Source organism: Danio rerio, chromosome 9 (assembly GCF_049306965.1).
Source record: "Danio rerio strain Tuebingen ecotype United States chromosome 9, GRCz12tu, whole genome shotgun sequence".
NCBI lineage: Eukaryota > Metazoa > Chordata > Actinopteri > Cypriniformes > Danionidae > Danio > Danio rerio.
The window spans coordinates 22856783-22884090 of NC_133184.1; the positions used below are offsets into that span (position 1 = coordinate 22856783).

Here is a 27308-nt window from a genome sequence, read left to right on the forward strand (position 1 = left end):
TTTTCAAACACTTGGTAACAGCTTATATTGCAAAATATTGTGTTGATAAATGTTTATATTGCATTTTCTGCAAAGTTCAGCATTCTGTGTGCAACAAAAATAGATCTTTTCACTCATGACGTCAATTTGTAGGCCAAGTCAAAACGCTAACTCAGCATGGATGCCCTTAGGAATTTATACTAGGAGTTTAGTATATTTTTGTTTTGTTTGCGTGCTGTGCCCAATTCATGAGTAAAAAAGTGACATTGCAGGTTTTTCAACAGCATACACACATCAATATAAATTGTTGCATTTTATAATATAAAAAGTATGCATTTTTCCAAAGGTTTTATGATCAAAGAGGATATATTTCTCCTAAAAGAAATAATTGATTCTGAAATCTGAAAGGAGTCACCATAAATTTGCTTTCTGCACAAACTATGCCGATGAACTTGCTGAGAAAAAAAATGTGTTGTATCTCAGCCCACGAGCTGCACTTTATATTTATTGCAAGTTTTTGCAAATCAGCACCAGACATTCGGTGCCCATGTGAACGTATAACTATATAAAATCAGCAATTAATAGTCTGTAATTCACATACAAAAGGGGAATTCAACAGCACTGATTGAGACAGACTGCAGTCACCTGACCAATCAGAGCAGAGTAGACACTCCAAAAGGAGGGGCCTAAAGAGACTGGATTCTTGAACAAACTGTTTCAGACACTGTGAGAAAACAGTTGATGACAACATCTCAGAACAATTTTGTTTAACTTTTTTTAATTTAGTGACTTAATTGAATGAATTTGTTTGGTCTCATTTGTCTGTTTTCCACCCCAGTGACAATTATGTTTTAAAATGTGACATTTTTATGATTGACATAGTATAAATGTGTGTTAATAACCAATTCACCAATGTGTAAAACCTTGCATAATTTCTCATGAGATCAGGTTATTGATGCTGCATTGTGAATTATGAAAAGTTAATAATAATTTTTACCTTGGATGCATGTAAACCTATTTAAGGAGATGTCCAAAGCAAAATTCGGAACCCTTTAAAAAACATTTAATTTATATATACATATATATATATATATATATATATATATATATATATATATATATATATATATATATATATATATATATATATATATATGTGTGTGTAGTCTGCTTGAACTGTAAGTTGCTTCTCACTTTTTAAAATATAATTACATATTTCCAACTGAAAAAGAATATTGCGTAGGGGGTGGGGTTTTGTTGCTGTTTACTTACTGGTAACTAATGATTGGAGGGGCGTGGTTAAGAATATTATTTCATCCAAGCTGTCAATCTGATGTCATCAGAGAAAGACTTCCATTTCAAAGCGGAACCAAATGGTTTTGATTAAAGATAGTAAAAACAATGCATAATACAATCAGACATTTAATGAACGTATATAGTGACCTATTTGATGACTAAATGCAACGTGATATGTTGAGCAGAATAATGTAGATTAGGTGTTTGTTACCAACTGGGAATGTAAGATCAGTTACCCCGTTACATACCACACTGAAATTTAACACTGTATTCTGACCCTCATAAGCCTGCCATAGCTTGCCAGTGCAATACAATACTGTATTCAGTTTACTGAAGATCTAGCAAGCTCCGTCGCTGTCATGTCGCAAGCTGCAGGTGTCTGTTTCTGATGTAAACAAACACAATTACAACCAAAACACAGACAGTTTCCACTGAAGTATAGATGTGAAAGGGATAGTTCACTCAAAAATTACAATTATGTCATTATGCACTTTGTTTTAAAACCTATTTGAGTTTCTTTCTTTTGTTGAATGCAAATGAACATGCTTTGAAGAAAGCTGGAAACCTGTAACCATTGACTTCCATAGAATTTATTTTTTCTATGAAAGTCAGTGGTTACAGATTTTCAGCATTCTTCAAAGCATCTTCATTTTATTTCGTCATAAAAATAACTCATAATGCTTTGGAGGCTGATTTGAGGGTTAAGTGGATAAATTGTATTTTTAAATGAACTATCCCTTTAAATTCAAGCTAAATTCTGATTTCCTTCGAAACATAAAGGCATGGGGAAAAAAGGCCTACATTCTGTCTCTTTATGCAATGGCAGAATTATCTGTGCACTTTATTAGAAGGAACCTCGTTGTGATATCGAGCAGTCATTTACACACAAAGGCAGTGTAAGTAATTCTATCAGCTCCCATTGTCAGCCTTGAGTCCAGTTCTACACGAACCATCTGTCCAGTTCAGATGACAATAACTGTGATATTCAAAACCAGCTCGCGTCAGAGAACCGCCCCGCAGTCCAGATGAGCCGAGCTGATGTGAGCGCCAGGCAGAGATACTGAATAGTTGATGAGACAATAGTTAAGTTTGACAGAGGGGACAGGATGGAAAGTCTGCAACTTATCTCTTTCTCCATTCTGGACCGAGACGGAGAACTGTGATGGAAAATTACTCTGCGTCCGTGCATGTGCGCGCCTGAGAGGAGAAAAGAAATAGAGCGAGCGCGAAGGTGAGGAAGAAAAGTGGATGAAATGGTCAGCATAAAAGAAAGTCCAGAAATAAAGTTGTCAGAGAGGCGCGGTGAGGGATGTTAGGAGAGCTCGGGTGATCTCAGTGCTTACTCAGGGCCTGGAAATGCAGCGTCTCACACCTGAGAATCGCAGGAGCTTCAATTGGAGTGGCTGGAAGACGCTCCTGCTGCCGCAGCTCAACAGACGCTCACTGTTTGTCTACGGCAGTGAGGTGGCGGTGGAGAAGGAGTGTATCAGACAGAAAGAGGGAGGTGTGTTGGTCATCCACCCCTTCAGCCGATTAAGGTACATGCCCTAAGGTTTTTCTTTTTCTTTATTTTAATATACTCTTAATTTGACTAACATTTCAAAAATCCTACTATCATTAAAATTATTTGTTTTTACCTAATTTTAATGAAATTTAGGCTAATTTACCTGTTTTTTTAATCTATGTTTAAAAAAATGTGCCTAAACCTTGTTCTTTTTTTTTTTTTTTTTTTTTTTTTTTGCAGGAGTTACTATATTATGTGCATGGTGGCCATAACATTTCTCAATCTAATTGGGATTCCAATGGAGATTGCCTTTCTGGATGGAAACAGTGGAGTAGGTTGGGAGGGTTTTAACGTGTTCTCAGACACCCTGTTCTTGATTGATGTAGGGGTGAATTTTCGCATGGGAATCATTCCTGAGGACTGTGAGGTAAGGAATATATTTGCTTTTCTGACAAACTGTATGTTTTATTATTAATTATTTAGAAACAGGTAATACACTAAAGTTCAATTTGTTTGTTTTTTCAGCTACTCTTATTTCTTTTCAAACACTATTTTGTTCATCTTCAGAACACAGATTAAGATATTGCAATTAAATCTGAGAAATTTCTGAATTTTCTCAAAAAGTCTTTTAACCCAAAATATACAACCATATATGCTTGATGTGTTATTTAATATATGTTCCAATAAACTTTGAGTTTATTGTTAAATAAATGTTAGGACAAAGCATTCATAAAAGAATGGTATGAAATAGTTTTTATAGCAATTAATGTTTGATGTGTCCTCATAATGAATAAACAAATGGAATACTGTACATTTTAAAAGAATTAGAAAGCTTGGGGTTTTGAACTGTTTAGAAATTATGTCAGCTTTAAATGTGGCAAAACAGTCAAATTGATCATTCTCGTGACATTTTTAAATGATAGAATGGTATGCTCCACCTAAAAAAAGCTACAACAAAAGACTTTCAATATAAATGCTGTAATAACATTCAAATGAAATATTGTCTTAACATTTTTGCAAAATGGTTGACTGGAATGTTTCTCCAATCTTCACACACAAAAGAAAAGCATTCTTAATGTTGAAAAACAAGTGTTACATTCTCATGTTAGAATGGCTGAAGCAATGAAATGTTACTATAAAGTTCATAGATACAAAAAAAATAACCACAGAACATCTCCTTTTTAAATGTTAGAAAAAGATTAAGATTTAACTTTCTCATATCTTTTTCAAAATACTTTTAAAATGATCATCGATATAACATTATATTGTTTAAAAAAAGAATATAAATGTCGGAAAATCAAAAAATTAGTGTTTTAAGTGAAGTTTATGAACAAATTTCGAGAAGATCACGTGCTGATGATTGTTTGCTGCCAGTTCCGCATTATTCAATTTACGATTCACCAATCAGACGATTCCTAAGCCACTATAAATACCAGTTCCAAATAACAGTTACCTTCATTTTGAAGAACCCACCCTTTCACCCCTATTCCTCCCTTCCTAGATAAGTGGCACGGTGCCCCAGTGGTTAGCACTGTTGCCTCACAGCAAGAACTTCACTGGTTCTTCTTATCAAGCCAGCTGATGTTTCTGTGCAAATTTTGCACGTTCTCCCCGTGCTCATGTGGATTTCCCCCGGGTTCCTCAGTTTTCTCCCACCATCCAAATAACATGCACTACTGACTAACTGACTAATCCAAATCATACACATACTCCTAGGAAGTAGTTATCTCTTTAGAGCAATCACTATCTGTTTGTTAGTTACAGCAGGGAAGTTCTCGAGATCTACCTGAGTTCAAACTCCCCTCTCGCCTTTCAAACAGGAGGAAGCCCCGGGCTCGAGGACCTTATGAGCTCAGGGCTCTCTCACAGGACAGCATGCCAAACAAGCTTTTTAATCAATCATCAGCTAAGTGTGAACTCTTGAAATGTTAAAAGAACATAAAGTAACATTCTTCCTAACGATTGGAAAAAAAATGAAATAGGTTTTTATGGAGGCTCAAACATGTTGCAGTGACACACAAAAAATCATTGGTTCTCAGATGTCAAGCAAGCACAAGCTTTTTTGATCAAAATTGAATGCTGTAAATTTGCCTGCTATTTTAATATAGGGCAAAATTAAATAAATTATAAGACAAAAAGAAAAGGAATGACTGAATCTCATAAGTTACCATTAAGACTTGAATTATGCAAATGGATTTTTGAACGTTTGGAAGCAAACGTTTTAAGTGAAAATTTGCAAGGGACAGAAATTTCTTCATTTTTATTAAAAAATATCTGTATTTATATTCCAATGAATGACATAAGGGTGAGTAAATTACATAATTTTCATTTTAGGGTGACGTAACCCTGAAATATCCTATTTCAAAGTAGTAAACTGTTAAGCAAACTCATTAATCTTTGTTTACAAATCTAGCTCATACTTCTCTAATGAACATTTGTTCACACAGAGAGCCATACTGGATTTGAAAAGCATCCGTCACCGGTATTTAAAGAGCTGGTTTATACCTGATTTGGTGGCAGCTTTCCCAGTTGGCTACATACTTCTTATTGCGGTAATGCTACACTGTCCTCATTCTTTCAGCTATTGAAATGAAATGACATCTTCATAGATGGAAAATATGTGTGTTGTGTGCTTGTCAGTACAGGATCTACAATACCACAGTGACTCTCCTTCATCGAAAGCCAGCAAAATGATGCGCATCCTAATGTTTGTGCGAATCATTAGCCTTGTCCGTCTGCTGCGAGTGTCAAGGCTGGTTAGGTTTTTCAACGAGGTTGAGAGAGTAAGTAAATGCTTGAATGCAAAATAGAACTGATTTGAACAACATTAGATTGTTATTAATGCACATGAAAAAAAGAAGTAATCACTCAAAATGCCTTTGCATTTATGTGGATCTATTTTCTATAGGTTTCAAATGCCAACTTGGAGGTGGTGAGGGTATTCCTGAAAATCTTGTCGTTGTTTATGATGATTTTCCTGCTGTGCCACTGGAATGGCTGTATTCAGTATTTCGTGCCTATGCTTGAGGAATTTCCCTCAGACTGCTGGGTCAGAAGAGAGAATCTGATGGTATGTCTGATTCAGCAAATTCACATGTACAGCGTTCCTACGGTTATTAAATTTCACTGAATGTGTGTAAACTAAATGTTTACACACATTCAAAGCAATAGCAATCCTGGTGGGTGAACACTGATCTTCCAGTTGTGTGCTTCTGTAGTGACTGCAAGTGCTGTCAATCTGAGTGACCAATCCAATCAAAGCATGATTTGGCTGTAAAATAGTCTGTGATGGGTTGTTCCAACCCACTTTACCTGAGGCACAATGTCTATTGGTGTCTTTTCAGCTTACACTGGAAAACACAGCACCATAGTTACAGTGCAATTGGATCCTGTTACTTAAGTAAAGAAGCATGTTATACTACTCAGAATTATCTGAAGATCTGTGTGCTGTTATGTTAAATTTAGGCTCATTTAAATTAAAAATGTTTGCTTTGACTAATGCTCGATGAAACTACAAAACAAGGCCCAACAGCTGCATGTGTATTCTGTTCGGATGTATATGTTATTGTTTAGGCTCCTCTTGATTAAGCTTGTATACTACTAGCGATGTGCTTCTCATAACTGAGGCCGATGTGATATGCACCTTGATGCATGGGCAACAAAACAATACGTTATAGAAATATATGAAGCAGCCACCAACATGACACAGTTCATTCCTATACAGATGCAGTGTGATTCAATTTCGATTTTTTTTTAAACAGTGGAATTTGATGCAGCATTATGCAATGGAAAATTATTATTATTATTATTTCTTGAACTGTCAGGCTAAGCTGGGTTTCACTAACACTGACTAATAGAATTGCAATGATACAAATTTGACTTTTATGAATGCATGTTTTTTCACACATATGTCTGCAGTTTCTCTCACGAAATGCCACTAAATCCTGTAGCACATTTTTCTGGATTTAAAAAAATGTATTGTGCTTCCACCAGATGATGCATGGAACAATATACAGTATCTAGAGGCAAGACCAAATTGCTCGTAAACGTCTTTTAATTGTTCTGGTTGATATACTTATATGTACCTGTTACTTATTATGTTTCATTCATTTAAAGCTACTTGAGATCTTTTTTTTTCTCGGTTTATCCACTTGCCTGTACATAGAATTACTTTTCTATAAATGGTTTACTAAAATTTGTTTATTTAACCGGCTATCGCATTTATGACGTGGCAGTAACATTAAGTTATATTAACTTATAATACTTAGAAAATACTTAGCTTGTAATTGAGAGTGTTGTGCTTATATTCTGTGTTCATCTGCTTCTCTTTATGGAAAATATATTGTTAACTGTATATTGTTCTGTACACCAAATTTGGTCTTTATAACGTTTTATTAATCTAATGTAATAAAATATTCAGACTAGTGGCATTACACCACTATACATACCTGTCACTGGACCCATTACTGGTATATGCACCTGCTAATGGACTTGCCAGTATATGTCACTTGATCTGCCACACATCCTGCCACCTAGCATTAGACCTACCACTTAATCTGCCTCTTGACCTGCCACCTACCCCTAAACCCCCTAGACCTGCCACTTTATCTTTTACCTGCCACTAGACCTACAACTTGACCTGCCATTGACCTGAAACTAGACCTGTCACAAGACCTTCCACTTGATCTGCCACTAGACCTGCCACAACACTCACTGACCTGCCATTAGATCTTCTACTTGCTACTACACTTTTTACTTGACCTACCACTAGACCTGCCACTAGACATTCCACTAGACATGCTAGACCTGTAACTAGAAATTCAACTTGACCTGCCACTAGACCAGCTAGATCTGCCACTAGATCTTTTACCTGCCACTAAACCTGCCACTTGACCTGCCACTAGACCTGCCACTAGATCTTCTACCAGCCACTAGACATTCCACTTGACCTTCCAATAGACCCGCTAGACCTTCCACTAGAACTTCCACTTGACCTTCCGCTTTACCTGCCACTAGACCCGCTAGACCTGCCACTAGATATTTTACCTGCCACTAAACCTGCCACTTGACCTGCCACTAGACTCGCTAGACCTGCCACTAGATCTTCTACCAGCCAGTAGACCTTCCACTTGCTCTACCGTCTACCAATTGATCTGCCACTAGACCTACCACTAGATCTTCTTTCAGCCACTAAACCTGCCACTTGACCTGCCACTAGACCTGCCACTAGATCTTCTACCAGCCACTAGACATTCCACTTGACCTTCCAATAGACCCGCTAGACCTTCCACTAGAACTTCCACTTGACCTTCCGCTTTACCTGCCACTAGACCCGCTAGACCTGCCACTAGATATTTTACCTGCCACTAAACCTGCCACTTGACCTGCCACTAGACTCGCTAGACCTGCCACTAGATCTTCTACCAGCCAGTAGACCTTCCACTTGCTCTACCATCTACCAATTGATCTGCCACTAGACCTACCACTAGATCTTCTTTCAGCCACTAGACATTCCACTTGACCTTCCAATAGACCCACTAGACCTTCCACTAGACATTCCTCTTGACCTTCCACTTGAACTGCCACTAGACCCGCTAGACCTGCCACTAGATCTTCTACCTGCCACTAAACCTGCCACTTGACCTGCCACTAAACTCACTAGACCAGCCACTAGATCTTCTACCAGCCACTAGATCTTCCACTTGCCCTACCATCTACCAATTGATCTGCCACTAGACCTGCCACTAGATCTTCTACCAGCCACTAGACATTGCACTTGACCTTCCACTAGACCTGCCACTAGATGTTCTACCTGCCACTAGACCTGCTACTAGACATTCCACTTGACCTGCCACTTGACCTATTAGACCTGCCACTAGATCTTCTACCTGCCACTAGACTGCCACTGCCACTAGACCTGCCACTAGACTAGACTTGTCACTAGACAAGCCACTTAACCTGCCACTAGACCCACTAGACCTGCCACTAGATATTTTACCTGCCACTAAACCTGCCAATAGATCTTCCACTAGGCCTGCCACTATACTTTCCATCAGACCTGCCACTAGAACTGCCACCTGACCTGCCACTAGACCCGCTATACCTGCTACTAGATCTTTTACCTGCCATTAGACCTGCTATACATGCCACTAGACATTCCAATGGAACTGCCACGAGACCCACTAGACCTGCCACTAGATCTTCTACCTGCCAGTAGACCTGTCACTAGACATTCCACTTGACCTGCCACTAGACCAGCTAGACCTGCCACTAGATCTTTTACTTGCCACTAAACTTGCCACTAGATCTGCCACTTGACCTGCCACTAGACCCACTCGACCTGCCACTAGATCTTCTACCAGCCACTAGACCTTCCACTTGACCTTCCACTACACCTTCACTTGGCCTTCCTACTTGACCTGCCACTAGACCTGCCATTATTCCTGCCACAAGATCTTCTACAAGCCCCTAGACCTTCTACTTGACCTGCCATCTACCAATTGATCTGCCACTAGACCTGCCACTAGATCTTGTACCAGCCACTAGACTTTCCACTTGACCTTCCACTAGACATTCCACTTGACCTTCCACTTGAACTGCCACCAGACCCGCTATACCTGCCACTAGATCTTTTACCTGCCACTAGACCCGCTATACCTGCCACTAGATCTTTTACCTGCCACTAGACTTGCCACTAGACATTCCAATTGATCTGCCGCTAGACCCACTAGACCTGCCACTAGATCTTCTACCTGCCAGTAGACCTGGCACTAGATCTTTTACCTGCCACTAAACTTGTCACTAGATCTGTCACTTGACCTTGATTTTCTTTCAGCACCTAGACATTCCACTTGACCTTCCACTAGACCTTCTACTTGACCTGCCACTTGACCTGACACTAGACCTGCCATTAGACCTGCCACTAGATCTTCTACCAGCCTCTAGACCTTCCACTTGACCTTCCACCTACCTAAAGATCTGCCATTAGACCTGCCACTAGACCTTCTACCAGCCACTAGACCTTGCACTTGATCTGCCACCTACCAATTGATCTGCCACTAAGCCTGCCACTAGATCTTCCACTTGACCTGCCACCTACTACTTGGTCTGCCTTTAGACCTGTCATTTGATGTGCCTCTCAACCTTCCACCTGCAACCAGACCTGTTGCTATACTGTTCTACTAGTGTAGCTGTCTCTGGTATAACCAAACATATATTCCCCTGGACTGTCTCTAGCATACATTCTTTTAAAGATACCGTCTCTGCTATATTCACCTGCCACTGGACCCGCTAAACCTGCCACTTGATCCTCTACTTGCAACTAGAACTTCCACTAGACCTGCCACTAGAACTGCCACTTGATCTGCAATTAGACCCGCTATACCATAAATCTGCTATTTGACCTGCCATTAGACTCGCTAGACCTACCACTAGATCTTCCACCAGCCACTAGACCTTCCACTTGACCTGCCACTAGATGTTCTACCAGCCACTAAACCTTCCACTTGACCTGCCACCTACCATATGATCTGCCACTAGACCTGCCACTAGACCTTCTACCAGCCACTAGACCTTGCACTTAACTGCCACCTATACATTTAACCTGCTACTAAGCCTGCCACTAGATCTTCCACTTGACCTGCCACCTACCTCTTGATCTGCCTTTAGACCTTCCAATTGACCCTCCTCTCAACCTTCCACCTGTAACTAAACCTGTCTCTATACTATGCTGCTACTGGAACTGTCTCTGGTATAACCAAAATATATATTCCACTGCACTGTCTCTGGCATACATTCTCTAAAGAAACCTTCTCTGGTATATTCTCCTGCCACTGGACTGATCACTGACATGCAGCTGCAATAGAAATGTTTCTTTTTTTCACATGAACTGTTTTTTTAGCCAGGTTGCAAGATAGACAAATATAGTCATAATGGATTTTAAGGCACACTGCACATGCCACTAGACCTGCCACTGGACCTGTCACTTATATGGACATAACACTAGACCTGCCACTGGACCTGTCACTTATTTTACATACCACTAAACCTGCTATTCAACCTTTCAATCAACCTGTTACTTATATGCACTTGCCACTTGACCTGCCACTTGATCTGACACTAGACCTGCCACTGGTCCTGCCACTAGAACTGCCCCTCAACTTACTACTTGACCTTGAACTCAACCTGCCACTGGACATGTGACTTTCATGCACATACCTCTAGACCCGCACATAAAACTAGACCTGCCACTACCTAATCAGCGACTAACCCTCCACTCAACCTGGCACTGGACCAGCCTCTCAACCTGTTACTCGATCTGTCACTGGACCTGTCACTTATGTGGACATTCCACAAGACCTGCCAATTAACCTGCCACTTGACCTGCCACAGGTGTACGTCTGGACTGGTCACTAAACTTGTCACTAGACTTGCCAATTGACCTGCCCATCACTGATATGGAGTACATAGGGCTACTCATCAAACATGAGTGTATCATATGAAATATTGGTTTATTATCTTTCATGTACATTATTGTCAAACTTCAGATAATTTTAACTATTCTCTGTGAAATAGTGACATACTTTTAATTATTTTCAGGGCACATAGTGATTCCGCACTGATACTATTTTTAAAGTAAAGGTTTAGAAAGGGGTTTTTGTAGCTGTGATATAAAACAACCATTTTGGGTTCCTCAAAACATTTTCCATTATTAAAAAATCATTTGTGGAATAGAGTGAACTTAAAAATTCCAATCAGTATTACAGACAGCCATACTAATATGTGATATTTTAGAGCTGAGGTTGTACTGTATAAAAATAATGCATTAAAATCAACACTTTAAATTGTGTCTTTTGTCAGAATGCCTCAGTGGGAGAGAAGTACTCTTTTGGAGTTTTTCGGGCGCTCTCTCATATGACTGCAATATCATACGGTTCTTCTGAAACACCTACAAGCAAGGAGTATACTTTTTATCAGCCGATTCAGCAATATGTTTTACACTAAAATAACAGAGCAGATTGGATACTTATTTAATGCTTAGTGTTTGTCTGTTTTTAAAGATGATGTTGAGCTGTGGATTGTCATGACCAGCATTATGTCTGGAGCCCTCATGTATACGGTGATGGTAGCAAACACGGCTGCAATGATGACTGATGTGGATTTAACAGCAAGAGCCTACAAGAACAAGGTGCAAAAAAACACTGACACTCTGCTGAAATATCATAATTTTATTTCTCTTTACCTTTCTCTTATCGTCTTTTTTTGTTGCATAGATGAATCACCTGGAAGATTATATGACCTTCATGAAGCTTCCCAAAGCCCTTCGTATGCGTATCAACAACTATTATCAGTCTCGTTATGCAGGGAAATGGTACGATGAGAAAGACGTCTTAAAGTGGGTGTCCTCGTCTCTCAGAGAGGTGCTGCTCACTATTGGAAATATTAGATAGCTGCACAAAAGATTATTTGACACATTTTGTGGATTTAAAATCTGATTCAGTTTTCACATTCCAAAAGAATAATTTTATAACAGTATCATAATTTAATAATTTAATATATAAATGAATGCATAAATAAAGAAATTGTAAACATAAATGTATTTTGAGACTCATTTAAAGCATTTAATTATATGGAAAAATACAGACATAATAGACATTTTAGTATCTCTATTGGGTCACTCCTGAACCAAAATAATTATGATGGTTTTAAATGTTATAAGAGTTAACTTATTAATTGATTGTTTTAAATGTTTGTTTTTAGGAAATTCTGATAACCATGTGTTCGGCCCTTGTGAGGAAAATCCCCATTTTGCGTAACTGTGATATAAACTTCATCAACGGGCTTCTTGTGGAGCTGCAATACGAGGTTTACCAGGAGGGAGACATCATCATCCGAGAGGACACCGCTGGAGAGCGGATGTTCTTCATCGAGCATGGACAGGTCCTAGAGGAGAACGAGTTTTACCAGAGGGAACTGAGCGACGGAGATTACTTCGGAGGTCTGATTTAGTCAAGCCTTTGTATGCTTAGTACTCACAGACAAGTTGTTTTAGAAATGATCTTTCCTTGTCTTTTGCAGACTCATGTCTCCTAAGAAGAGGAAGGCGTTTGGCCACAGTACAAGCTCAGACCACCTGTCAGCTCTTTTCCTTGTCGCTGGACAGTTTTTATAAAGTTTTGGAGGACTATCCAGACATCAAGAGGGACCTGGAGAAATCTCAACAGGAAAAAGACCTTTTGTTATGATGAGAAAGTAAGTTTACTGCTGTCATACATTTGGTTGATCTAACAGTTGATTATCTAAATATTTGAAGCCTGGAGGAGTCTCTCTTGTTCTCTAAGACTGCATTTGATTGACCAAAATGTAGTTTCAAGAAGTACTCGAGACTTTAGTTTTACATAATCCTTCAGAAATCATTATGCTGCTTTCTTCAATAATATGCTTTTCTTAAAATATAAACATTTAGTACAATTATTAAAGTTAAAGACCGCAGTGCTGCTTACGATTGTAGTGGAAATGGGGTTGTATTTTTAAGTTTTATTTGATTAATAGAACATTTTAAATCAACTGAATTTACCTCTGATTAATGTCTTTACTGACTTTACCTCTGATTAATGTTTTACTGTTACATTTGATCAACTAAATGCAGTCTTACTGAATAAAATATATTTTGTTAAAAAACTTTTAAAAATAAAGAACATTTTTATGAGATAGTTTTATTTTATGTGTCTTATTAGACACATTAAGTAATATTTTAAGTACACTGTAATTAACAATTTCCCAGAGATGGATTGCGGCTGGAAGGGTATCCGCTGTGTAAAAACGTGCTGGATAAGTTGGCGGTTCATTCCGCTGTGGCGACCCCGGATAAATAAAGGGACTAAGCCAAAAAGAAAATGAATGAATGAATGTAATTAATAAATTAAGAAAATAAAAACATCAAAAGTTACATGATGCATTTTACTTTACACAACTGTTGTCTTAATAATTGTATTAAGAAATTTTTAGCACTTTCTTGTTCTAAATGACAATTCCAACATATTTGTCAAGGCAACAAAAGATTTCTTGTTCAACAAACATTGGTAGCCATGTATAAGCAGTGTACCTTATAGCACTCATAAAATATGTTAACTATGAGAGTTTTGTTTGTAAAACAACAATCATTTATTCTTCAAAGAAATTCAGAAGGTAGGTTTAAACTTTGTTGAAAATGCTATTCAAAATTTGCTGAACAAACTTGACACACAAATCTTGAAGGGATAGTTTCCCTCACATTTAATTATTGTAGTTTTAAACTTTTATTAATTTCTTTCTTGTGTTGAATACAAAAAAACATATTCTGAAGAATGTTGGGGAGATTACATTCTTATTAGGAACAAAAAATACAACAGAAGCCAATGGCTGTTTTTTCCATCATTCTTAAAAATATCTTGCTTTGTCTTCTTCAAAAGAAAGAAACTCAAACTGTTTTGGAACAAGTGACGATGACAGAAATTGTATTTTTGGGTAAACAATGTCTTAACCCTTTAACATGCACCACTTGAATTTTGTTTTACGCCCACATCTTGGATTAAATAATATACTGACAAAACTCTGATAAATATTTATATAAACCTTTGATAATGATAAAATATGGATAAAAGGTCAACCAGGTGGTTACGATGTCTGTTAAAGGGTTTAGAACAGCTACTATCTACACATGTAAATGATTAGCATCACAACTCAACAAATATCCAATAATGACAAAACAACAATAAAAGTTTATATAAAAAGTAATCTTACAGTAGGCATGGGCCGATATAAGATTCTGATGGTATGATAACTTATCACGCTTTCACGTTATTGTGATTACTGCTCTAAAATATATTCTTTTTAAATGTCTGGGCAAAAAACAAAAACTTCTTTCCCCTTTGAAGACAATCAAATAATTCAAATGAATCATTGACTTCTGCTGTGTTCCATTTGTTTCAAAAACGCAGATTTCTTTACAATTTAAAATAGCATCTTTGTATATATTTTCTGCTGGAGATACTGTTGTACTATAAAACTAAATTCAGCGGTATGCCTTAAAATCGGTTATCGTCCCATGCCTGTCTTACAGTAACCAAATAATTTATGCTGCAATGTATACTGGGAACTTATAAACCACTATGTAATGTTTAGTTTGTGATACTGTGTTTGATGTGTTGTTATTATTATTATTATTATTATTATTATTACTGTTTTGCATAAATATTTTATCTCTATAGATGGCCACTCCTGCTTCACGTGATTTTTCAGACTGAGCTATGCTATGATATCTGGTGAAGAAGGGCATTAACATCACTACCGCCCTACATCAGACAAGCAGATTGGAAAATGGATGGATGAATGAATATGGGCATCAAACAACCCCATTGGAATGGGATTTTAGATGGTTTGGTCTTCCTTGTCCAAGTCTTCCTTCATCTCCTTCTACTGCTGTGATACTTTCTAAGGCCCAAAGGAGGAAGCAACATCACAGTTTAGAGAAGCCTGTCTCAAATTTACTCATGTATTTATGATCTCTGCTTCTTGCTCCTCTAGTTTCTCTAGTAGGATCTTCCTCATTTTGTATTCTTCATTTCCCTGTTTTATTTTATCTGAATGGGTTCTTGTTTTAGATGGACTCATAGTTTAAATATCTTAGAATAAAAAAAATAAATAAAAAAAGAAACAAAGTCAAATGCACAAAATAAAATGAATGACTGTTCCTGTTTGTAAACTTTTAAATATTAGAATGTCCGTTATTTCTTAATTTATTTATGTTTGAGGGAATAAACATTTTGGATGAATCTTTCTAATTAAAAGAGAATAATGAGTGCAGAAAAAACATTTTGTCAGGGCCTGGAAATAACCTACTATATTTTACAAAAAAATAAATAAAAAATATTTATTTGCCGAAAGTTTTATCAAATGGTCCAAAACTAGACAAGCTCTTTTATAAAGGCTGGATGTTTCAAAAAGCCCTGATTTAAAAATACGTAATAAAAAATTTTGTGAATAAGCAAGAAAAGATCATTGCACTATTTTGTTCACTTTTTGTTTGTTTGATTTTGAAAACATTTATTTTTGTGAAGATTGCATTATGTTTTTATTCCTGTCAGTACACAATATGTTCAGCTCTTCTTTATTTTTATTATATATTTTTAGTACCTATTATTATGTATAACTATATTTAGCTGTAAAAGTTTCCCTATAGTCGGAAAAATGTTGAAATGTTACTCCTATACATGGAAATATAGAGATCAAATAGTGTTTCTAAGCTGAAAGATACCAGAACCTTGTCTTTTGTCTGTCAATAACATGTAAATCATGCATTAAAGAAAATAAATCCTTTTTTAAATCATGATCTGGACCCATTTGTGAATTTGTCCACATTAAAATGTTCTAAATACATTTTCCATAGTTGCAGATGTTCAGTACTTAACCTGACCTTTATAATTTCATGAATGGACAGATGGTTTCTTTAATTAATTCAATTCACAAGGAACGGGAAAAGTAAATAAAAAGGAGTCATGTACCGCTCAACAATGAAAAGTCCAGATTTTAGACAAAGCATGAAAGTACTGGGCAGATATCTCGCCATTACTATTGTATTCATGAGAATGTAGGCAGCATAGCCTTTCTGAAATATTAATGTCAATTTTAAAATGAAATGGTTAAAGGAGCCAAGGAGTGAGTTGTTGATCACACAGTAATATATTCTAATAAATCATAGAAATTATCTGTAGAGTTATTTGTAGAGTTATCGGTATTGAAATCAGTTATAGCAATTGATTAACTGAAACCTGTGGGAATTTGTTTGATCTGTGGACCAATGTTGTCTTTAGTAACACAGAGATTCATTAATCACACTTGAAAATGAAATAGGCACTATTATTCAGTCACACTACAACTGTGTGCTCCCTCTGTCTTTTTGAAGGAGTTTCAGCCTTGGTGTTTCCTCACATTGCCACTTTCTAAAACATTCACCACACTCGGTTTTTATGGATTTTATATTGTAGTGACAAACTGTATTTGCACTAACTCTGATGCTCACAGAAATCTTTTGCATTTGAACATAAATTAACTTAACTAACTCAGAAACAATGAAAATGTAGTATGATTTATAAGCTGTTTTTCTGACCAGACAAAATTATTTCAATATTTACTTGCTGTCAAGTTTTCCCCAAACTTTTTGAGTTTTGTTTTCCTGTAAAACAAAATAAGTTAGTTTGAAAAATAATTGAAACCTGTAACCATTAGCCCCTTTCACACATGAAGACCTTTCCAGAAAATTACCAGCAATTTTCCGGAAAGGTCTGTATGTGTGAACGGGTCTTTTTTGAAAATACCAGTAATTTCCCAGAATGCTGCGCTGTGTGAACGCAGAAGGAAGATTGCCGGAAAAAGCGTAAAGAACGCGCTGACGTGAGACATCTCCAGTCAATCAGAAGATTCAGACGCATTCACATCTGCGCTGTTTATAAAGATAAAAGCCTCTGAATATTTTCCAGATACATTTAGCTGCTAGATGTTAGTCAGATATTGTTTATATGTTCCTTCTTAATGCCAACTGTATAAATAATTATCGATAAGATGCTTATGATAAGCCGTTGTTTGTTTACCTTTAAGCTCTGCTTCCTTCAGTTACTTGACGGGTGTGCACGTGAAGCAGCCGGTAAGCACCAGCACACACATATTATTTACATCTCGACACTCGAAAGTGTTTCTCTATACATTTTCATCAAATTTGTTCACAAATAATTAACCATACACAGAGTTTGTAATGTAGTCAAATGTTTACAAATACAAGCACAGCTGTTTAAAGCTCATTTCTGGTTAATGATCTCACAAGTTACCGGTATTTTGAAATGGATGTGTGAATGCTCTTTTCTAGAAAAATTCCAGAACGTCCTTGCCTGGCTGAACAGCAATTTAAAAAATTTACCGGTAAAGTCGTTCCAGAAATGTTCTGTTTATTTCCTGGTATCTCTGTGTGAAAGGGGCAATTGACTTCCATTGGAAGAAATACTCTGGAAGCCAATGGTTACAGGTTTTTAAGCATTTTTCAAAACATCTTCTTTTGTGTTTAACAGAAAAAATAATTCAAGCAGGTTTGAGATAAGTGAATGATTAAACGACAGAATTTTCTTTTTTTTTTTGTGGACTCCCTTTAGGATATATTTTTCTGTGTACTCAAATCTTGTCTGCATTTCTTCTCTTCTCTAACTGGTTTCTGAATCTGTCGAATATTGGGTTTTAAAACTGGGGTCCAAAGACCTTCAAGGGGGGACTCCTGATGGTCAGTTTAAATATCTCGAAAAAAAAGTAGGAAAAATAAACATGAGGCCTTTATTTTAAATAACTATCATGAATACTTTAATAAAATGATACACAAATAAGAAGACAAATACACATTATCAAAGAATAACACTTTTTAAAAATGTGAATAAAATTATTGCTAATTACCTAATACTATTTCCCACAGGATAAATAAGGTCGTTTTTCATAAAGCAGAACAGATGCCTACTTTTTAAGATGGAGGTACCTCAGAGATGATGTGGTGAATGGCAGCATAAGAATAGAAAACAAGTGGTCTAATAAAACTTGTGTACTTCAACGATAGTTGGTTCTTTGAACATCTGAATTTATACTCGCTTAAGCAGAAGTGTTATCCATGAATAGGGGGCGGTAACGAGCCTCTTAGTGTTTAGATCGTTTCAGACGTGCAAACGAGTTAGAAAAACTAACCCGGATGGACCGCGAAATTTCAAACAAGAGCTCAGAGTGTTTGCTTAAATGTTTGTGATGAGGTAACGTCAATATGAGGTATTATATTTTCCTGTGTGTTTGTGAACTAAATAAGGTGAATACGGTAACGTTAGCCGCTTTGCCTTGTGTTTTGGTATTGTGCCCTTTCAGCTAACGTTAACCGAACAGCAAAACACTTTGATAGTTTATGAAAAGACCATCAATGTTTAGCTCGTACATTAAGTTATTTATATAACTTAACCGTGTTATTTGACAATATTTTATTCTTATTTTAAATGATATTTCTATAAGCATTATTATTATCATTTACAGTTAATTGTTTATGGAAAGACCACCAAAGTCGTACATTGTTACTATTACTCATATTATAATCGTGTTATTTAACTAATATTTCTACCTATTATTTATTATACTCTTATTATTATTTCTAACTGCTATTTCAGCCTGTACCATTAAGCATGAATCCGTCAGAGCGATTTTTCTCGAAGCTGCGAAAGCTCACCGTGTATCTGGAGACTGAAAGCAGTAGCCTCTTGCATACAAGCCAGAACCTCAAAGAGGACGAGGGTAAATATATAAATGATTACATAAAAACTGGTTCATGGTCATTCATAAAATCACAGGCTGTATTTGGTCTTGTTTAGAGGATGAAGAGACTGGAGCTCAAGCACTGTATCAGCTGCACTCTGAAGTCAGAGCACTAAAGGTATATCTACATTCAATCATGACGTTCTGTAATTTCAGTTTGCTTTAATGTTTGTACTACATATATCTTGCACTAAATCATTTGCAGAGGCAAGTTAGGGATCAGGTGGCTACCCATGATACAAGCAGTGCTGACCTGAGGAGCTTCATCAGAAGATGTTTGGTGCTGAAGCAGAGAACCACAGAAGACATTGACAGTCTGAAGAAACACTATGAGAAATATGGTTACAGGCCACGGATATCAAGACTGGGAAGTGCAGGTAAATGTTTAGCCAATCTGTTTGGATTTTTTATGTAGGGATTATTACAGTTTTAACCCAACAACGAGCAGTCTGTCAGATGAAGAAGAGCCTGAGTCAGAGATTCAAATAAATAAAGTTTACTGAAGATACTTTGCAGTTTTATCAGCAGAAGCCATTTTTAACACTCATCTAAGTTCGTCGGCTGCTCTGCTTACAATCACAAATCAACAACAATTATACACTTACATAACGCCATTATCTGCATCATACATATAGGTGATTGGTTAAAACACAGAAAGACTGACTAGATGTCACAGACATCCCCTAGAATGTTTAGAGCTGACCCCAGACCTGTAAACGGATCCACAATCAAATAGAACACATATCTAAAATACATTCTGTTCCTTAACCAAGGCTGAGAGTACTCTCAGCCGTCTTTATCAAAACTGGTTAAAAAACAGTATAATCTACAATCAGGCTGCTATATTCTCACTACAAAGTCACTTTAAACAATTAACACAAAATAATAATTTTACCAAAATTACTTTAGACACTATTTACGGAATACAAATAGGAAAACAGTTGTTTTCAATCATCAAGCCCCTCAATTCCCCTCAAGAGGTCTCTATGACCTCTGACCTGTTTTGCTGGCTCCTGAAAATAAAGTTACAAACGGAGAGGGGCAAATGCACTGAACATTCTTATATTAAGCAATGAGTTAACTTTATTCATTAGTCAAAATCATTTCTGGATTAAATACGGATTCAAATAATCATATTAATAAAGTAATGAGAAAAGGATAAACATCAATCCTTTCTGGGATGGATTTGAAGACAGACATGCGACCCCATTATACAGTTTTTATTAGAGATGCTGATGGATCACTTTACAAACAAAACTGTACTTTATATATTGAATGCATTTAAGTCGTTTAATTTTGTAATCGTTTTTGCATGAAGTGGATAGAATAAATAAATGACCTATTAAACTGAAACCTTTAAAAGTGTATACAGTATGTTGACCCGTTGAATGTTAGTCCATGGTATAATTTTTGTTCAGTTTTAATGAAATTTATCTGCTTGTATTTCTTATTTAAAATGTTTTATTTGTATTTTATACCACTAAATAATAATTGTAACTTATGCAGTAGTTATAATAAATGTATGACCTGAAGACCACTTTCTATACAATCCAGAAAACATAAACCTCATATTTCCTGAATGATACGGAGCACAAACTTAAATTTAGTCTCTTTTTAAAGAATATGTTATTTGCACGTTGTAGATAATACAGAATAAAAAAATAAATAAATAGATGAAATAAAGTGCAAATTTCATTTTTTTCAGGTCTATATATAACATTTTTAAATACAGTCAGTATTTTTTTTTCACACAGAAAAAATCAGCTGATCTTATTTAATTAAAGATTTTTTATAACATAAAAGTTCAAATCTAAAATTTGTTTATTCAGATATTAGTTTTTTATTATGTTTTTAATCAGGGGGAATATCCTATCAGAGCATACACTATATCATTTATCTTTAACTTTCTAGTTTGTTTTGAGTATAGGCGTTTCTACAATTTGTGTTCACTTCAGTGAAAACTTTCTATTGTAGAGGTGAATGGTACAAAAGAAGCAGAGGAGCGTGCAAAGAGAGATGCAGAAAAGCCAGATGCAGAAGAGGAAGATGAAGAGACGGAACGTGGAGATTGTGACAAGGTTGATCAGTCAGTGACCCCTGAGAAGATGCCTCCACCTGTTGACCAGCTGCAGACACCAAAGCTGTCAGATTTTGGCCTGTCTGCACTCCAGTTTCAGAGAGTGCTTGGTGAAGCAGAGGTCCCACTGAGTGCTGCTCCTGAGCCTGCCATCGCTCTGTCATCTCCACCAATCCTCATGAACCTGCAGCCTCCGCAGCCAAAGACACCCAAGTGCTCGCTGAGTATGGAGGAGGACGCTCTGACCCCACGACTGGAGGACTTTGGCATCTCTGAGTACACCATGTGCTGGAACAATGATTTCACCATGGATTTGTTCAACAAGAAGCCACCAAAGAACAGCAGGTATGCTGCTCCCTACCTTCAAGTTGTTAATATTACACCACAGAATGTGTGTTTTGCTTCAGAAAACAACACATTTGCCAATTTAAAAAGATTCTTTGCGTTTTTAAAATAAAAAACAGCTTTATGGGTAGATCTAATGCTACCATTGTGTAATATAACTGGGTATACTGACTACTTTAATGGTGGAAAGTAAATGACTGTTGATAATTTACAGATCTCTGCATTGAAGTATCTTATGTACTGTCATGATATCTATTTATTGTTAGTAAGATATATTGCATCAAAATACATTGCGATAAACAATATTATTGTAATTTTAAGCCACTCATTATATAAAGCCAGAATATCAATATAATAGCATCATAATGCATGTACACTCTTCTAAAGGACACATAATATTTTATTCTTAAGTATATTTCATTCAATTACAGTCATTTTAACAATTTAATAATGAGGCATTGGAATCCGAATGTGAAAACGCATATCCTAAATAAGTAATAATAAATATTAACAAAAAAAAGTAAAAAGATAAAAAGAAACAGAAGCTGTGATATCTGCTACCAGATCTGTTCTCAATTGTCAGACACCCACATGAAAATATACTAAAGCAATTTATAGTAAATACGATTTTATAGCCGTTTATAAATAACGTTTTATAACCATACTGACACCGACACCTCTAATAGAGATAAAGATATTGCACAATCAGCCAAAATGCTGCTAGGATTGTTTTTTTTTAATGTGAGCGAGATATAGATATATGCAATATATATATATATATTGCATCCCCAAAAATGATTGAGGTCATGTCCATGTGTTGTTCGAGAAGTCGATTTATTGATTATGGTGACAGTCCTAATCTTATGTTCTTCAATTATTTATTTATTTGATTAGAAATACAGTAAAGATAGTGGCATTGTGAACTGTTTTTAACATTTTCAGATTTATTTTATTTGATGGTAAAGTGATATTTTGAGCGTTATTTGAGTCTTCAGAGTGTCTTGATCCTTCGGAAATCATTTAAATATAATTAGGTACTCAGGAAACGTTTATTTGTATCCTTTTTTTCAGGATTCTTTTATGAAAAGTTGACAAAACAAATGGATTTATTGTAAGAAGTTCTTGTAGCATTATGTATAATCATTACTGTGACTTAAGATTAAATGTAGATCACATGTAGTCATAATATGGAATAAATTATATAAAAAGAGAATCAATATTAAACTAACCACTTGAGAAAACAATGGAGAAATAATTTGTTCAAACCCTAAAGATAAAAGTAGATGTGGTACTGTTCTTGTGTGTTTTACAGCGAAAGAAATGAAAATGTTCTGAAACCCCATAACGTATTCTCCAATACATCATCTGTGCTGAACAAAGACGTTGCTAACAGTAAGTAATTTTAACTGTTGTTGTTTTCTTCTTCATATTATTATTATTATTAGTAGTTGGTATTGTTTACTCTGTTTGTGTAAAGTGTTATATTTAATCCCTGCAGCTTTAGAAGCCTGGTTACAGATACTTAGCTTTTATCTCTCTTCAGGTTTTTTGATTAGCACATTTGTGTTTTATTATATTTCAGAAAGTCTCGAATCCCCGGAGCCTCCAGAGTTTTGCACCCCAGGATTTAAGATTGCGAAAAACCACGTCCCATCTACTCCACTATTCAATGGAAAGAATGATCTCAATTCTCCTCCTCGCCTCAATAATAACTGTCCTTCCACCCCAGAACTCCCTGCATTTGAAACCCCTTTTGTCAGCAAGCTAATAAAAAAGGTGTGATGTGCTCTTTAACTCGACACTTTTATCACTGGCATGTAAATCTGCCACTAAACATCTTTACGTTAAGCCATGACGTTACCAATAAAAAATTATGTGGTTTTACTCACTCTCTGTAATTACCATTTCACAGGAGGACAGAGAGGAAGAAAGCAAGAGGCACTCTGAATCACAGGAGAACAGTTTGCGTCTACCAGATCTTTCAACCACAAATGGGACGTCTTGGAATGATGCTCCTGAGATGCCAAAAATGTTACGTTATGAAGAGGAAGCATTGCCTGAGATGCCGATCCTACAGTCTAATTTTGGAAGTTCTCTAGCTTTTGTAAGCAATCGTGTTTCATTTATTCCTTTTCAAAAATGGTGTACCTTAGATTTGATTCCAAACTTAATGAATACTAGACTTTCATTTCTTGAGATGCGAATGATGTCTGAACTTTCTTCATCTAGAAAAATACATCTGGTGAAAGTCTCTCAGGGATGAAAACAGGAGCAGGTCATATGTTAGAAATGAAACAGACCTCTGTCCCAGTGCCTGAAGATGGATTCAACCAGGACTGGTGCCTTTCGACTCCGAAAGTCAGAGTGAAGTTCCCAGCAGAGCCCTGCACACCAGAGATGCCTGATATGAGCTCTGTCACTCAGGATATCTTAAAAGTGAGTCACTTAAACCTTGTAATTCTGAAATGGTTATATTTCAGATGTGCTGATAAATGTCCTCTCTCTCTTTCAGCTTGTGGCTCAGTGCAAGTATTAAGCACTCACCACTGGATCTGTCCGGCAGACCTCAAAACCTGGCTTTCAAAAAAGTGGCATCAGGAGGAGAACAGCAGTTTGAAGCCGTAACACAAAGGCTCTACTGACTTTTTTATAATTACAAACACTTTTATTACGACTTGAAAAAAACTTAATAAATAATTTTAAAAAGCTTAAGTACAATTATAACAATCCTTGCTACAAATGCCAGCATTACTAGTGAATGTAGCAAACCTTTGCTCATCTTTTTATTGGGAATATGTTCATGTAATTTATTTGTTTTGGTCTTAGATTTAAATGCCATTTAAAAATGCTAGGTACACTATATAATAAAGACACTGTAGCTCACCCAAAAATTAACATTTACCCACCACCAGGTGTTTCCAGAGCTCTAGTTTTTTTTCTGTTGAATACAAGGAAGATATTTTGAAGAATGTTTAGAAACCGTAACCCTTGACTTCCATAGTAAGAAAAACAAATACTTTGGAAGTCAATGGTCAAAGGTTTCCACCTTTCCTCAAATTATCTTCTTTGGTGTTCAACAAAAACTAAGAAACTAAAACATGTTTGTGAAAAGTAAATGACAGTATTTTCAGTTTTGTGTTAACTATCCCTTTATGACTAGTTAGATCAGGGGTGTCCAAACTTAGTCCTGGTGGGCCGGTTTCCGGCTGAGTTGAGCTCCAACTTGCTTCAACACGCCTGCCATGAAGTTTCCAGGTCATCTAGTAAGCACTAGATTAGCTGGTTCAGGTTTGTTTGATTAGGGTTAAGGCTAAACTTTGCAAGACATTGGCGCTCCAGGACTGACTCTGGACACCCCTGAGTTACAGTAGATAAAGCCAGATGGACAAAATGCTTTTGCAGTTTAACCTAACTACAATAAACGAACATACAAATGCCAACAAGGCCAAATGGTTACTTTATAGCTACATGTTATTTTGGAAATTTCCCACATTTTCTGCTACTGAATGTGAGGTACGGTTCAATAGTAGGGTTGGGGTAAAGTTTACTGTGCGAATACTATACTTTTAAATTGTAAGTGTACTTACAATGTACCAACTTGTACATCTTCATATTCTGCACTACATGGAAAAAGTACAAAGTAGTTAGAGACAACTATAAAGTTACTAAAGCTTAATCATTAGTGCATTCATTCTGAGATCTACTTGCTAAATTGAAATATTTATTTAAACAATGAATACTTCATTTAACTAAAAAAAGGTTTATAAATGATACGACTTTAGACAAGATACTGAAAAAAAAAAACATTTATTCATGAATGATTTGAATCACGCTAACAGGACTAGAACTAAAAAGGTAGATCTGATAAAAAACTCCACAAAGAACATAATATATGAAAAGACTTTCCTTTTTACTTCCAAATCGAGATTATCAGCTCAATCATGCTGCTATTCTGCATAAACCTTCCTGCAGAGTTTAGTTCCGACATAAACACTCGATCAAATCAAAGTCTTGCAGTTCACCTGAAAAGCTCAGACAAGGGCTGAACTAAACTCTGCAGGAAGACAGACTTCACCCCTTTCATTTAAATGCAGTCAAGTGTTGTTTCAGGTCAGTAGGGCCTCATGCGTCCTTGGAGAGGCGGTGCGCGGTTAGGCGGAGTGATGGCAATGTCAAGATAATCTCCGATCTGAAAGCTTTGTGACTGAAGCGTCATCGAGTCATCTGCACCTTTGCGCCCAGAAACTGTGTTGCCAATTTCTTTAACCCTGCAATAAAGCCAGTGGAGTTATAAAAAATCCATAACAAATCTTAACACAGTATTAAGAACTGTGTATTCATTACCGGTAGATTTGTCGTTTGGGGTCTGGGTAAACAATGGCGAATCCAAAATGTGTGCCTTTCTTCCGAGCTTCCGGATAGACTTCCTTCACCAGGCTTGTCAGTTCTTTTAGAGTAGCATCCATCCTGCAGCCAAGGCATATACAAATCAGGATTGTATGGTTCAGTTGATCATTGATGCAGTGCCTGTTTTATAATAATACTTACCAGGTGTAAATCTGAAGTTCACTAGAGGGCACGTTCCCCCGGGCAAACTCATCCATGCGATGGTGCCTTCCATTGTTGGTGGTGAACACTCTCAGGAGAAGTGGGCATGTCTGCACAACGAGCACAACAAACACATGTAGAAAGTATTAATAACAATGTCTTTTAAAACAATCAGACATGCAGATGTGTCTGTGCATCCAATATAATGGTTATTAAACAGTTGGCACAGGATCGTTAGGCAGGAATCAAACTCGGGTCACCGAAGTGCATGTGTTGACGCACTAACCACTGGTGCAGATGTAATCTCATTTCTTAACCAACATCAATTCTGATAATAACTACAAAAGTAGTTTTAACACTAAATTGATTTATGAGAAATATACTTTTCTGTGCAGATTTTTAGAGGTTATTTGTCTTTAAGTCGACGATCAGAACAACATTTGTATTACTTTAGTTCATTTGGCCTGAAATGAAAACATGCTCAATTTTACTCCAAAACAAAACTGAAGAAATGTGCCAAAAATATAATGTTAAACATTTTTTATATAATTGCGTTTTTAAATGGAAGCCTGTTAACAAAGAGTATGTGACTTTTTACTTAAATGGCACTGGGATGGTTAAATATTAGTCGACGTTTTTTTACCAGTCCAAAACAGAATCTTGATAAGAAAATGGGTAAAATATATTAAAAGCTTAATAAAAGCAACTTTTTATTTGCCAGAATGTACGCTATGCTACATTAACAGATAAAATGAGTACAAAATAAAACAAAAAGGCCAAATGTCTAAAAGGAATGCACACGGTTTAAGATACGATTTGTAGTATAACGTTGCAACTAGATATTTTGTAATGTTTCTGTGTACCTACATTTTTAGTTAGCGTTAGATTTACAAATTAGCTTAGCATGCAGGACGCCTCGTTTGTGCACGAATATTCGCGCCACTGACGAACAGAAGTAACTGAAAACAAACCTTTTCTCTATCCACTGGCTTTGTTGGCTCTTTTTTGATCTCCTCCTGTGTGACCCTCGATTCCACAGCCATTTTTATCTTATTTGTTGAAAGAATAAGCGATGAGTCGCTGTTCACGACGCCAGTAAACGCTCGATCGCGGCGCGGTGAGATGATATCATCATAGCCAAGACAGCGAGGACCAATCACGACCGACCGGTTACGACTAGTGAAATGACGACACACT

General features: G+C 36.6%; 4 protein-coding genes across 6 annotated transcripts; 3 read left to right on the top strand and 1 right to left on the bottom strand.

Annotated features, from left to right (window-relative positions):
- The first annotated feature begins 2222 nt into the window (after positions 1-2222).
- Positions 2223-11856, top strand: hcn5 (hyperpolarization activated cyclic nucleotide-gated potassium channel 5). Its single transcript, NM_001431346.1, has 6 exons — positions 2223-2813; positions 3020-3206; positions 5227-5331; positions 5425-5562; positions 5688-5849; positions 11639-11856. Exons 1-6 carry the CDS (start codon positions 2632-2634, stop codon positions 11780-11782), a joined length of 918 nt encoding a protein of 305 aa, NP_001418275.1. The 5' UTR covers positions 2223-2631; the 3' UTR covers positions 11783-11856.
- LOC108191311 (potassium/sodium hyperpolarization-activated cyclic nucleotide-gated channel 2-like) lies at positions 11845-16148 on the top strand. The gene is made up of 5 exons (NM_001431347.1): positions 11845-11966; positions 12052-12198; positions 12539-12776; positions 12857-13030; positions 15028-16148. Exons 1-4 carry the CDS (start codon positions 11862-11864, stop codon positions 13021-13023), a joined length of 657 nt encoding a protein of 218 aa, NP_001418276.1. The 5' UTR covers positions 11845-11861; the 3' UTR covers positions 13024-13030; positions 15028-16148.
- A 1297-nt stretch (positions 16149-17445) lies between these two features.
- On the top strand, positions 17446-25003 carry ska3 (spindle and kinetochore associated complex subunit 3). 3 transcript variants are annotated; one of them, XM_073912200.1, is made up of 10 exons: positions 17446-17834; positions 18997-19120; positions 19198-19259; positions 19347-19518; positions 21116-21563; positions 22876-22955; positions 23146-23339; positions 23476-23667; positions 23793-23999; positions 24076-25003. In XM_073912200.1, exons 2-10 carry the CDS (start codon positions 19012-19014, stop codon positions 24097-24099), a joined length of 1488 nt encoding a protein of 495 aa, XP_073768301.1. In that variant the 5' UTR covers positions 17446-17834; positions 18997-19011; the 3' UTR covers positions 24100-25003. The 3 variants fall into 3 exon arrangements, with proteins under 3 accessions (XP_073768301.1, NP_001189366.1, XP_005167647.1); NM_001202437.1 differs by lacking the exon at positions 17446-17834 and adding an exon at positions 18488-18594 and having other exon boundaries at positions 24076-24279; XM_005167590.6 differs by lacking the exon at positions 17446-17834 and adding an exon at positions 18521-18610.
- A 348-nt stretch (positions 25004-25351) lies between these two features.
- sap18 (Sin3A-associated protein) lies at positions 25352-27269 on the bottom strand. The gene is made up of 4 exons (NM_200720.2): positions 27083-27269; positions 26112-26221; positions 25908-26030; positions 25352-25831 (listed from the first exon to the last, which is right to left on the bottom strand). The coding sequence occupies exons 1-4, from the start codon at positions 27152-27154 to the stop codon at positions 25675-25677; spliced, it is 462 nt and encodes a 153-aa protein (NP_957014.1). The 5' UTR covers positions 27155-27269; the 3' UTR covers positions 25352-25674.
- Positions 27270-27308: the final 39 nt, after the last annotated feature.